Consider the following 14,469-nt stretch of genomic DNA (forward strand, 5'->3'; position numbering starts at 1 on the left):
TTTCAAGGTACCACTACTACATATTTTCCAGACATTATATTGTGGGAACTGACCTTTCTCTACATCGTTTTTGTTTTCTTATTTAGTTGATTGCTTAGATCCAACGTGCTCCAATCATGGAGTCTGTGTGAATGGCGAATGTCTCTGCAGCCCAGGCTGGGGTGGAATAAACTGTGAGCTTCCCAGAGCCCAGTGTCCAGACCAGTGTAGTGGGCACGGTACATACCTGTCTGACACTGGTCTTTGTAGCTGTGATCCCAACTGGATGGGTCCCGACTGCTCTGTTGGTAAGAAGAATATTTCTTCTGATTTTGCAATAATGCACCTATTTCATTAAAACGTAAATGTCAGAGGCAAATTTGAAATACAAATAAATTAGAAAGTTTTATTTGGAACAAATTTGGTCCTGTTCTGGATTATGCTGGAAAGAAGCATTGTATGTGTGTATATATTTTAAATACTATTTAAATACTACTTTTTAATACATTCCTAATTTGGGACTGACAGCTGGGGGTGGGGGTGTAGGTCAGGAGTCTGTATTTCATTCTGCAACTGACTCTCTTGTGGACTGAGAAAGTTCAATAACTGCTTTATAGCTGTTTGGCAACTTCAGCTGAAAAACTCCACAGCAGTGATTTATAAATATGTTCATAACATTTGGGGAATGCAAAACACTCCAACTGAGTATATTTTCAGGGTTTGCTTCATTGTGCATCAAAATGCTACCCATTTTATGAAAAAAAAAAAACAAAAAAAACCAAAAAAAAAAAAACCAAACAAAACAGAAAACCCTTGCATATAGGGTATTTTTTGATTCTTAGTTGTATATGGAATATTTAAAGAATTAATTTTAGGGCAGAAGACACAATAAAAACCAAGCACCAAAGTCTAAACTAAAAAATTTCATCCTCTCCAAAGCTGCAGTTGACTTGAATATTATAAAACTTGTTTATTCTAACAGAAGGAGCTAAGGAGAAAAAAAGCAGTTTTGACAAGACAGCAAATGTTCTATTTGCGGGGGAAAAAATACTTGAAATTTTGCATTTATATTGCAAGCTGAATCTTGAGATGGAATAGTAGGCCATAAGCAAGACTCTCAAAGTAATTTTTACAGCTTTCACATGTATTCAGTTATTTCTTAAGATTAATGACTCAGAATACCCCACCAGTGAAATGAGTATCAAGATATGCTTTTTTCTGCTTCATGCATCAGCAGCAGCTAGAAAAATACATGAATGAGAATTTAAACTGTCATTTTCTTTGATGCATGAGGCAAAAGACTCCTCTGCTTTTCCACAACTTCTGCTGGCAGAGAGCTGTAAGAGAACTTGGGAGCAAGATGCTGGATATCTCACCATTATTAGTAGTAGGATTCCAAATACTTTCACTTGCAAGTATTTTTTCCAGTCACTCCTAGAGTCTAAGTGACCCTGAATTGTCACCATTCTCTGCTGAGTGTGTGTCATGGTTTAACCCGGCCGGCAGCTAAACACCACGCAGCCATTCACTCACCCTCCCCCCTCCCTCTCTGGGACGGGGGAGAGAAATGGAAAGTGAAGCCCGTGAGTTGAGATAAAGACAGTTTAATAAGACAGGAAAATAATAATAACAAAATAATAATAATAATAATAATAATAATAATGATACAATGGTGATAATAGGAAAGTAATAATAATATGTACAAACAAGTGATGCACAATGCAATTGCTCACCACCCGCTGACCGATGCCCAGCCTAACCCCGAGCAGTCCGGCCCCCTCCCCCCGCCTAGCCACCCCTATATATTGTTTAGCATGACGTCAGATGCTATGGAATACCCCTTTGGCTAGTTCGGGTCACCTGTCCTGGGTCTGTCCCCTCCCAGCTCTTACTGCACCCCCAGCCTGCCTATTGGCAGGACAGGGCAAAAGGCTGAGATGTCCTTGGCTTGGTGTAAGCACTGCTCTGCAACAATTAAAACATCGGGGTGTTATCAGCACTCTTCTCATCCTAAGCCAAAACACAGCATTCCACCAGCTACTAGGAAGAAAATTAATTCTGTTCTAACTGAAACCAGGACAGTGTGTCATAGGTGAGTTTTGTTCTCGTTCTTAACAAATAAATGTCTGTATTAAAATCAACACAGGTTCAGGTTTGAGTAAAACAGAACTACATGAACTACAGAACTCCTTCTGCAGTGCTGACAGACGTCGAGGAAGCTACCTGTGAAAATTGCTTGTATCAGAATAGAGAACACAGCTCTACAGCAATCTGCCCAGCATATAGGAACAGAATTTTGTAATGACTCTTTCATGTAGTTTACCATGTTCTTCAGCAAAAGCTGACTGCTGGGTTTGATCCGGATATGAACAGGCCAGTTTTTGAGAGCATGTAGTTTTCAGCAAAAGCATATTTCTTCTACTCACTTTTACTTAATGACTTGGGTTGCTACTTCTGCCCTATTGCCACTGGCATAAGCTAGCTGTAATCTTTCTTCTTTTTTCCTCCTAGAAGTGTGCTCTGTAGACTGTGGCACTCATGGGGTGTGCATTGGCGGAGCATGTCGCTGCGAAGAAGGGTGGACAGGAGTGGCGTGTGACCAGCGAGTGTGTCATCCCCGTTGTACAGAGCACGGAACTTGTAAAGATGGGAAATGTGAATGCAGAGAGGGCTGGAATGGGGAGCACTGCACCATTGGTAGGCAAACGACAGGCACCGAAACAGGCACATATTGCTTTCTTTTCATAAATCGTAGAAACATAGTTATTGTTGTGTATTGTAATAGGCTGTTCCTTTAAGGACCCTAATGCTTTCAAAAATTAGTTCAGACTCCAAATGTTTGGGCTGAAATGCAGATGAGCTCTTGGAATGATTTAAAATCGATAACAAACTGATTTGGGGGGAAAAAATCCACAGCAAATGAACGTTAGTAAGTAAAGATGTAACAAATGGTCCATCACGGTACCATTTCAGCCAAGCTTTTCAAACTTAACTAAACATTCCTTTGTGTGAATGGCATCCTTTTTAATTTCCTGGTCTGATGCATCAGTGCTTTCCTGCTATTATACATCGCATCTGAAACACACCACCACCATCTCCACACAGAGCAGGGGTCAAGTTGTGGAGGAATAAGTGCTCCTGGTGTTACAGAAATAGCTCCCTAGCATTTTCCTGTGTTGTGCTGTGACAGTGGGCATGGTGTTTGCATATAGACAATCACAGCATGGGAGGGCCTTGTCAGTAGTGCAGCATGCTGCTGTACCCTTTCCTAATAGCGTGCTGCTCAGTACAGCGTTGGCATCATGCAGCGTGCCGTGACTAACACGATTGCATCTCAGCTGTGATGTGTCAGCCTGGGAAGTTCAAAAAGGTTATACTTACACAAAGTAATGATGCTCTATCCTCTCAATTACAGCACTTGAAATCTTATTTTGAAGAAGAATTAATTGTTTCTAAATGAAGTTCTTTATTTTGTCACTACAAGCAGTTAGGTTGTGTGTTTGGACTACCTTGCAAAATTACTAGGAAAAAAAAAAAAGTTATTTTCCCTGTACTGTAGTCGAAAATGGGAAAATCTAGATGGTCACGTCTCTTCTGAGAAACATGAGCAAGATAATCTGGAGTAAGAGTATCCAACTGCAAGCTGAGACTATGTAAGTTTCAGGCAAGTGTATTTTCCCCTGAAAAAAATTTGGAGGACTTACCTTAAAAGAAACCTACAGAGTTCAAATCCAAGATCATCTTTAAGTGGTGAATTTACCAAAGAAAATAAGTAGGTCAATTGAGATTTTCTTGGCAATCAGGGACCCTAATGGGACAGTCCTATTACAAGTGAATTGTTATTTCTTTAATTAAAAGTATGGTGAGATTATTGCATCCCTCAAGCTGTTTTTCTTTTTTCATTCCCCTCTGACTTCTTCCTGAATATACAATCCATTTCAAATGCACACGAGTTGGAAACTAAAAGACTGTGCTTATTGGGAAGAAAAAAAAAAAAAAAAAAAAAAGATTCCTATTTTTAGGGCATATCCATAGATGTTGTGGTGCTGCATGCTTCTACCACACTATGCTAATATGATTTAAATCAAAGCTTTTATGACTGAACACTTTGTCACCAGCAAAGATGCAGAGTGTTTTTTCACAACTGCTTTCTGACTTCCATCATATCAACCTCTCTCTACTGGATTAATCTAGGCATTTTGTTTTAATATTAAGTAATTACCAGCTCCTTACAAAATGCCTAGTTTATAAATATTTTTGCATTAAGTTGTCTAATAATTGTTTATTTTAAAAGTTGCTTCTTTGTCCTTTTTTTTTTTTTTTTGCTTTATAATCTTCTAGAAATATGCCTGTTTAGAGGTAATTAATGTATTTTAAGTCTTCATTACTGTGCACACAAAAAGATGCCTTACACCAATGCCATAAAAGAATTCTGAAATTTACAAGTTCAACTAGTGAACCCTGAAGTAAGAGTTTTAGTTTAATTTTCAGAGCTATGAAATAAATATTTTCCCTGTTATAGAAGTATATAAACAATTCTTCTTTTGAGAGAAAGGGCAGTGCTGTTGAAATGATTAAGTAAATAAGTGTAAGCTTTTTTTGCTTGTTTGGTATGTATTAGAAAGATTTCTTTTAAATTTAATATGGTTCTGCCTGCAGCAAAGATTAGACTACAGGGAAAAAAAAAAGGTTTGCCCTTGTAATTATCATACATTTAAATTTGTTCAGCCATAATTTTTGTATTGTGTATACACAGATGTTTTTATGACTGGGCTGTATTAGTAAGAAATTTGATACGTTCATATCATCAGACCTGATTGTGAGGCTATTTACAAAAGCACAAAACATGAGGCCAGAAATGGAATTCAGTTCAGAGGAAAATCACAGCTTGATTCCATGGGTTTGTTTTTTCTGGCTTGGTTTTAACACAAAGGCTCATGTTGTATGGGGCTGAAAGGGAGAAAGAGTTTGAGCAATAAGGATCATAAAACTAATTTTTGCCACTACTTGTACAAAAAATGCTAGAAGTTAACACTGGAAAATTGGTCCTTAAACAGTGGATTGGTACTTGGATCAAAGATGAGGCGCTCAAGGTATTTTCAACAGCAGTGTGGAGATCTAAAATGTACTTAAATTTTACAGAAAATCATTTTGACTTAGTGTATTTCCTTTATGGGTTTAGCTTTCAACTAAAATGTTGGCAGACCATTTTGTGTCAGAATTACTTACTAAGGAATGTTTACCTTAATAATATTCAAGAATGCAAATTTGATGTATTTGAACCTTGACATAGTTCTGTTCGGAAGGCACCTGGCAAACCCCACAGTCTGTCCAAAGACAGAGCAAGGCCAGACCAGAGTAAAAAAGCATATGAGCAGAGGCTGAATTTCTCCCTTCCCAGAACACAGTTTGAATTCTTAAATACCTGTGTGAGGTCCTCATTAGCCTCACAATACATTTGAGAATTTCTCTACTTCAAGCAGAAAAATGGGATTCTCATCGGAGAATTTATTTACTCTGAGTATCCATTTATTGCTAGAACTAGCCTGAAATCCTTTCAAGTCAGCAGAAAGACTTGCTTTGATTTGAGTGACTTAGGCCAAGCCCACTTAGGACAAATTGATCCATTTTGTGAAGAAAGACAGGTTTCTACACAGACCACCATTTATTTTATTTTCTTTGTGTTTCCTCAGCAGTTTCTTGTGCTATATTCACATCATAGGGGAAAAGAAATCATTATAGCAACCTGCAGGTATCCAAGTTTGTTCAGGTTATTTTATTCTATTTAATATAAAATTAATCCTTTATAGACAGCAGACTGAACGCACACTCTTTTTGGCTTTTCCATGTTGTGTACCTAAGCTCACAATCCCCTCTCATGAAATTTAACAAAAATGTGGTTTCTCTCTGTTCTGCCTGTATTGTAGGAAAATAACTCTGAAAAGTCGCCAGGAATGCCACTATTAGCTCACTATTAACAAGCTGTGCAAAGCAGCTTTTGCCTATGTGCATCAATAGAATTATATATAAAAGTCGGTGAATACAAATTCCTTGCTACACGGGTTTTGAAGAATCCACATCCAAAGAATAAAAAGTGAAAGTATTGGTGCCTGGTCTTACTGAAATGCTGTATGTATCAGAGCAGAACTGTGCACCAGACACTACATTTCATTTTGCTACTTCAGGTAGGGAGAAAAATTGCTTACTGGAGTGATGATAAAGAAAATGAATCTTCTCCCAGTGCAAAAATAGACCTGTCAGGATATATTTATTAAGTGATTACTATTCAGTGATTGCAATTATGGAGGAAGTTCTAACTAAATAATAGAGGGTAATCTAGATGAGGAAAAGATTATTGGAAAACTAATAACAAAGCAAAAGAATAAGATACAGCAGTTGCTAAATCTTGAACCAATTTCATGCCAGGATTTTAAAATGGAGGATTTATCTTTTCCTTGAAGCATCTGAGTGTTGTTAAAGCATGCTGTTATGAAACAGGTCTGTTACTTTCACTGAAAATAATATTTGGATGTGTAAGACTATTGTTTTTAATCTATTGTTGGGGATGTTCTCCACATAAACTGCCAGAATTGTACAATAGGAACAGTGTGATATATAAGGAGATCTTAAGGAACAGACACAAATATAATTTTAAAAGCGAAGTACCATCTGTAATCCATATCCCTGTAGTACGAAATACAATTGTTATTAAGTCATTGGTAAAAATCTTGTTGTGAGACCAGAGAAATCAGGATTTCATTCTAAATATTTATGAGTAAACTTTAAAACACTGCAAACATATTTTATATGGTGAGCTCTCTCAACAGAAGTGTATACAGAAGATTTTCTTCATGCCAACCTGTCATATTCCCAAACCCTTGCTCTTTTCTGCTCACATCCTACAATAACGTAGGTTAAACACTCCTGCTTTCAGATGTAAAGTGGTGTAAGATTGCAGTAAAGGCTGCTCGATGGTATGGATACTGTGCTGCAGATTAAGATCAGAACAGTTCTTACCTTTTCTGCTCGTTTTCTGTTTTTAATGCAAACAAGCTGTAGCCCCTTTGACAGCCACAGAAGCTGAACTTCCTAATATCTACCTGCTAGGCAAAATAGAAGCAGCGGTAATATGAGCATCTCCGCAGACTGCTTCCTGCCCTTGTGATTGTTTTTCAGAATCTAACTCCAGAGGCGAGGATCTGCCACTCTCTTTCCCCCACTGAGTCCTTAGCCTTTATACTGAAAATGTCAAATGGTAGGAAATGTTCCTTAGCAAATAAGGGATTCAGAGATCTGTATTAGTCCTGTACCTTGTCTTCTGGGTTGTCAGGGTCTTGAATAAAGAAGAAGGATTTGAGGGAACTGGAATCCTGTACCCTACATAGTGGGAAGTAACCTAAAATCCTTAGCTTTATGAAAATGTGCAGAAAAGGAGAAAGGACTTTCTGTCTGGGATGATTAAGATAAGAGGTTTGAGTTTAAGTTACAGGATGGGAGATTTGGGTTAGGTGGTAGGAAAAAATTTGCTGCAGTAAATGAAAAACTGAATGAGATTGTCTGAACGAGTGGTGATATCCTCACTGATGGAGCTTTTAACAATAGTTTAGACAGATGTCTGTCAGGAATACCATAGAATAATTCATCCTGCCATGGGTCAGAAAGCTGACCAGAAAATCATTGAACTATGCAAGCTCTCTTCCAGTCTGATTTTAAACGATAGTATAAAGTGGTCCCTTGGAGCTTAAAAGGAAATATTCATTCTAAATAACTTATTTGATAATGTTCCAAGTTAAAATTTGTACTTTCATCCCTGTTAATAATTGGATGCCACTCTTAAAAGTAGAATTTGATCATTTATCCAGCCAAGGAGTCTAATCTGTGAGTTTATGTATTTGCAGAATTATAGGTTGTGGACCTGATGATCTTTTGAGGTCCCTTCCAATTGTTCTATGAATTCCATGTTCCTGGTCTGTGATTCCATACATAGAGCCACTCTGAAACATCCAAACAAAGAGCAAATATTACACCCAGTAGGTAAATACTTAAAAAACCTTCCCTTTGAGATATAAGGACTTGCCCAGCTGAATACTAGACAGATTACATCCCACTTTCTGATGTTCTTACTGAGGGAAAAAAAAAAAATTACTAAAAACTTTTTTTTCCTTGGGTGTTTTGGGATGATCATGCCCTTTACAGTTTTTAGACATGTTTACATTTTTTGCAGGCACAAGAGAGTGCCACATATAAAGTGAAAGGATTTAGATTTAGATTTTTACTTCATCATGAAGTCAATAATCAATAGAAACATTAATAATGGAGCATTGTGTTATCTTTGGATCCAGCAGGATATTTTTGTCCCATGATAATGCTCTTTATGTCAAAGATTTTTTCTTCTTCTACTGATTTTTCTTGTTGTAATTACAATGGTAATGATTCAAAGATGAAGCAATTTTCAGGAGAGATGGAAAGTGTGTGGGAGGAGACAGTGGAAAGCCATCGTATCTGACAAAGAGCAATTTAAGAGTTAGATATATTAGACTTCAATGCATTTCTTACTTAAAATTTATCTATACCATTTTATAACTTACCAAGGTATAAAAAAAAATGCTAAACAAAGACAAAAGAGATTTAGTTTGCACTCTGTAGAGTGAGGGACACGCATTATTTTTAACTTCATTTGAAAAATGCATAGCATATTTGGGTCATGACTGCTTTTCATTACTGATGATACAGAAATTTGTTGGTGACATGACCAGAAATGTTGGAGGCAGTGGCTGTTTCTATATCTCCGGATTCAGGTTTATCACCTGTATAATACAGACATCCTACTGTCTTCACACCTGGAAGCGGGTTTCTTAATAACTAGAAGTCTTTCAGATACGTGGTGTCAAGCTTTCATTTGGAGTATCACAGGATGGCTTCCTCCCCATGCATCTTTCAGCAAAACAACAGTAGCAGATACTGCTTGAATTAAGTTGAGGGGTTCTCAGTGATTTCTGTCATTCTCTGCACATAATTTGCATTTTAATTTGTCATGCAAGCACAGAGAAACTCTATGTGAGAGGTAGAAATCCCACCTAGCAAGCAACATTTTTGTACTTCGACCTGAAAACAGTAATTTTGCCATAGGTGGCATGGTGGTATTTGATGTTGGTAGTCTGATAAAATTCATATATGTACTTTCACACCTCACAGTTATTCCTCCAGAGGAATGATCCTCTTCAGAAAAAGTTTACAGCAGAGAGGCTCATAAGAGGTTAAAAACAGGAAGAGCCAAAGTTGTGACAGACCCAATTTTAGCCCGGAGTAAATATTTGAGTGGATTTTGGTGGTTTGACTGTAAGGTGACATACCTTGATTTAATTTTCTTGTACTAATAAAAATATCTTTTACTATTTCAAACTAGTTTCACAGCTGTAGCTCTAGCTGACGCTCCTGATCCGTAGAGAACCATTTATGATCATAAATGTAATGTAGTCCTACATAGATTTATCAGTCAGACTTGTGATACCTAGAGAATTGTGTTCATGTATCATATCACTTTGCATTATATAGCCAAAATGAATGAGTTAGTCAGTTAGACGGGTGGTAATGCAGTCCAAAATCGCTGTATTTCAGTAAAGATGCATTGCCCTATAAATAATCAAATAGAAACTTCTTCCTGGAAAGATGGTGCTACTTGTAATTTCCAACTACATTTGCTATTGAGGTGCTTTGCTGATTTTATAAATATCCTCTTTTATCACACCTCCAAAACTTCTATATAAAATCTTGTCCCTTGGTTTCATGCTGTGTAAATAACAGCTCTTTTTTTTCAGAGCTCATAATATTTATTTTTTTTCCCTGGTTTGTAACTTTCTAAATTCCCACTCCAATAACTAAATTGTTCTTTGCTACTTTTGTGTATCAGGTCCAATTAAGCTTTCTAAGCATTTTTTGTATTACTAAGGTATTGAGAACTGCCATCTGTATCCTTTTACGTTTTCATGGCTGAACGCAATACAGTATTTACTTCCAGATATATATTGTATATAGAGATTTATATTGTACGTAGAGATTTGCATAGAGCAAGAGTGGTTTCACTTTTGGAGAGTTGAGAAATGAAATTCCTTTTCATTTCCAGAATTTACACAGGGCAGCTGTGGATCCTTTTAAAGTAAAAGTTAATCTTACTCTCCAGGAAAAATTTTCTTGTTTGCATTCTTTGCTGAGAGCTCCCTATAAATGATTGAAATATATCACAGTGCAGAGACAGAACATTTGAGTGGCTTTTCTCTTTCCCTTTATATAAGATATATGCAGAATACGACCTTACTAGTAGCCCCCAAAATTTAATGAGTGTGTTTTCAGCAAGGCTTCCTGCATTTTGTCTGGTACTTCAAATATGCACCCAGCAGATACCAGTGAATAGTTTCCCAAACTAAAATCACATTTCATTTCTCCTTTTGGAGGGGCTTCTACATGAGTTACACTGATTTTCTGGCCAATTCTTGAACTCTTGAAAGACTACAAAAAGCAGGGGAGGGCAATCAATCAAGTTGCTGATCTAACTTTTGAAAGGGCAAAGCTGATTTTGCTCTTCGTAGAAGTATTCACAGCACCAGGCAATCTTTTCTTGTTCCAGATATAATGTTTTCTGTGTTATTTTGTACCCTGTGGTGTCAAGCACAGCTTCAGCAAGTGAGTGAATAATGTGGTATTGCTGGATACAAAACAACAAAGACACAGGAATGCTTGTGAGAGGTTAGGGAGATAGAGACAGAAAAGTAGTACAAGATCTTGAGAAATATGCATGTATATACGTGTGTATAGTATTGATACTTACTAAGAAATGAATACAAAAGAGAACAATATCTTCCCATCCTTTTGAGGAGTGCTGTTAATGTCCCTGTTAAAGATGTATTTTCTTTAATGGAATGCATTTTTACTTGTACATTCTCAAGATATAATTCTTATACCTTTTAACATCAATCTCACATAACCTTTCATGCTTGAAGATGCAGATGAGGCCAAATATGTTTTACCTGCCTGCTGCAACCTCTATGGAATAACAATTCAGACCTAAGGTTTTACCTTTTCAGCTTCTTGTGATTTTGTCTCTGATTCCTACAGAGCATCAAATTAACAGCAGGATGCCATAGAAGTTAGTTTTTTGCCTTCCTAAGACATCTGATGCTTTCAAAGTTCTCCACGATATTTTTTGCTTAATATTATATTAAAAATACTAGTGTCAGAATGGAAAAGGAAAAAGCAGTCTCTGTAACATCTCTGAAGTGTCAGTTCAGGATCTTGCTGTGTGATCTGTTTAGGGCTTTGGGGAAAAAATGGAACTATTGAAAGCATTTTCTTTAAACTCACAGTTATCTGTTGTGCAGTAACTACTCACTGAGGATGAAATACACGTTGAATACTGATACATCTTTCTTGCAGTGCACTCAATTTATTTTTTTTAGATCTGAAGGACTGAATATGGGGACATATTCAGGGTGTTAGTTATAAGGTAGACTATATCCTGAGCAATTGATACTCAACTAAGTTTAAGTAACTCAGCTCTTTTCTCTTGTTCCTTCTCTCAGTTGCTATTCTGACCTGCTTAAGAAATGCTTCTCAGGATAACCTCACCTTCTGGAAATATTTCCTGCAGGTAGCCTCGGTCTATTTTATTTTAGTTATATTTTTTCCATACACATAAACAGAAGCAAAGTTTTCTGTCAAATTGAAATCATCGTATAATGTAGTATATCTCATCTGCCCAAAGAAAACACAATTCTTTTTGTGACTGAAATCTAGAACAGAAATCCAAACCTAAGCATTCTTGCAGGTGTTCAGGTCTGAGGTAATGGTTGGTGTTCATCTCTGTATGTTGAAAGTGCAGATAGCTGGGATAATGCTAGGGTAATTATTACTTGATTTCTACGTGCTGTGAAATTGTAAGAGTTTAGATTTCTACAATTTCTAGACCATGTTTCTGTGACGTTTTCAGTGATAGAGTATTGATTGACATACAACTGTCCATCTCACTCTGTCAGTAGTATTCAAAACACATCCATGCTTGAATAGACAGCGACAAAACAATGCTGGTGTCTAATTAGCCCTTACTCTACCTGCAGTTCACTGTCATATTACTGAAACCCAAGGAAAAGTGAAACACAAGAAATTAAAGTTACTGTATTCATCCTTATTCTCTCTTCAGTCAATAACAGGATTAGAGAAGAAAGGATTCATTGTCCAGCTGTCTCCTTGAAGATTTTCAAATACAAGAGCTGAGCCTTAGCAATGGGTGCTACACTCTTGATTTCAATAATTCAGTCCAAATACTTTTCTTAAACAGTTAAGCGTTTCTCATGGAAAAGTAGTTAACTTTTGCTTTCACAAACACTTCAACATATTGTGGAGTGTAGTGTTATCCCTTAAAAAAGTTTATTCAGTGAGACATACCACTATGTCTAACATGTGAGATTTGGTGACTTCTCCTGTGCTGTCTCAGTGGATATTGGAAGGCACTCAGAGAGTCCTGGGTGTTAAAGTGTAAAACAGTTTCTGCATTTCCTGAACTGCGTTTACATGATGGCACCTAAGTCCTACCACACTATTTGCATTTGACCTGCTGCAGGTTGTGTACAGGTTGTGTATCTGCTACAGGTTGTGTATCTGTTACACACTCTTTAAAAGGCTGTGGTTTCCTGAGTTCTGTAAATAAGGAGCCATAATTTGGAAAAGCTGTCAATCAATGTCAGGCTCTACTGCTTTTTCTTAATCCCATTGTATTTTTAGTTTCTATTCAGTTTTTAACAGTCCAGTGCAGAGTAGGTGGATCAACTCAGCATCAATAGGCTGTGACAAGCTTTCAAAATTTTGTAAAGATACCATGCAAAATAGCTGGAAGGAAAGGTTTAAATATTTCTTCTTAAATGCTTTTGGGTGACTAGTGTAGACTGAGCTACATGAGCTGACAGTTTATCTTTCACATAATTCAAAATCATATACTTTTTTTTTTTTTTTTTTTTTTTACCATAACCCATGTGAAGTAAAGGTGGATATCTTCTGTATTCATTCCAGCTAATTATAAAGTTACAGATCAGATTTTTTAAGGGAGATGTTGAAAGAATGAAATTATTCACAAGTGTGACAAGTAAGATTCACAATGCATCTAGCCAACATGTGTTTTAACTTGCCTTTAAACAGTTTTTCAGAGGATAGAACAACTGAGCTAAAGATGCACAGTGCTTCAAGATGCAGTCCCTGTTCTGTAGACAGCTGGTATAAGAGATTTATTATTTAAAAAATAAATTCAGTGTTGTAATCATAATTAAATAGCATTCTTTCTAATTAAAAACTAAACCATTTTATAGAAAAAAATATTACCAAGTTTCTATTTAAAATCAGAAACAATGCTGATGACAATTATCCAAAAGGCCAAATTAATAAGAGTGATAATTTTAGGGATAACATTTTTCACTACAACTTGGTGACTTACTGGTCATAAGAGTAAGTCCCACTTCAAATACTGTGATTTTCCAATTGTTAAGAATCAAAAGTGATTGCTGAGCTGTTGGTGGAATGAGTCCCTCAAGAACAGCACTGAAGTTATTTTTGTAAGTTCAGCATGCACAAACACAAAAATCTAAATGTCACAGGAAGATGCTGATTCTCCTAAAGCCAAAAACACGCTAGTATAGATGAGAGAACTGACTTTTTGTTTTAACCGCTGGGAATAACAGACAGGAGAACTCTATTCCTAATGCAGCACGTTGCCATCAATTTTTCAGCACTTTTTAAATATAAACTGATCTAACTTCTGCTACTTTCCATTTAGTAAAGTAAAGCAAAATGTGTATATGATGAGTTACAGATCTCTTCTCACTGAAATTAACAGAATTAGCATTATATCCTATAGTTTTAAAATGGAAGATTCCCTAAAATTAAGTAGTTGTAGAAAAAGCAATTGGGTGTCTATAATCTGTAGTCTGATATAATCTAATCTGATAACAATACAGGAAAAATAATGGTAATATGCCTTTTCTTGTTTCAAAAAAAAAAATAGAAAAGATGCTTGAGACAGAATATCACTGCGTAGGAGTTAGAAATATGAAATGGAGGTAGGCATTGCTCACTATGCAACACTGTTAATGGGTAGTTGAATTGGGGGGGGAGGGAATTTTGGGGCACATGTTTTTAGTTCCAACGCATCTTTTTGTTGGCTTATTTGAAAGCTACGGATAAAACTGCATTTTGTTGCTGCTTGTCTTTGATCATTTTAATTGATTCTTTATCATATAGCCAATCCATGTGCATCTTAATCGAGTCTTGTGCATGTTTGAACTTTTTTTTTTTCCAAAATAAGTCAGAAATATGGATTTAGACTGAGAAAGCCTTCCATATTTAGTGAATAGATGATGAGAGTCAAGGTCACTTTTTAGAGGTTGAGATGGCAATGTTTGTGTAAAGGAAATCCTATGTGAGTTCTGTACCATAGAAAATACAAAGTTC

The 14,469-nt window shown here is 36.5% G+C and overlaps 1 protein-coding gene across 1 annotated transcript in view; it reads left to right on the forward strand.

Moving 5' to 3' along the window:
* TENM2 (teneurin transmembrane protein 2) overlaps positions 1–14,469 on the forward strand; it is a 782,568-nt gene that overhangs the window by 702,523 nt on the left and 65,576 nt on the right. The window contains exons 16-17 of the mRNA XM_082771651.1: positions 87–287; positions 2,491–2,676. Coding sequence (XP_082627777.1) covers positions 87–287; positions 2,491–2,676 — 387 coding nt within the window. The remainder of the gene's footprint in view (positions 1–86; positions 288–2,490; positions 2,677–14,469) is intronic.

Source organism: Aythya marila (genome assembly GCF_965140915.1).
Source record: "Aythya marila genome assembly, chromosome: 14".
NCBI lineage: Eukaryota > Metazoa > Chordata > Aves > Anseriformes > Anatidae > Aythya > Aythya marila.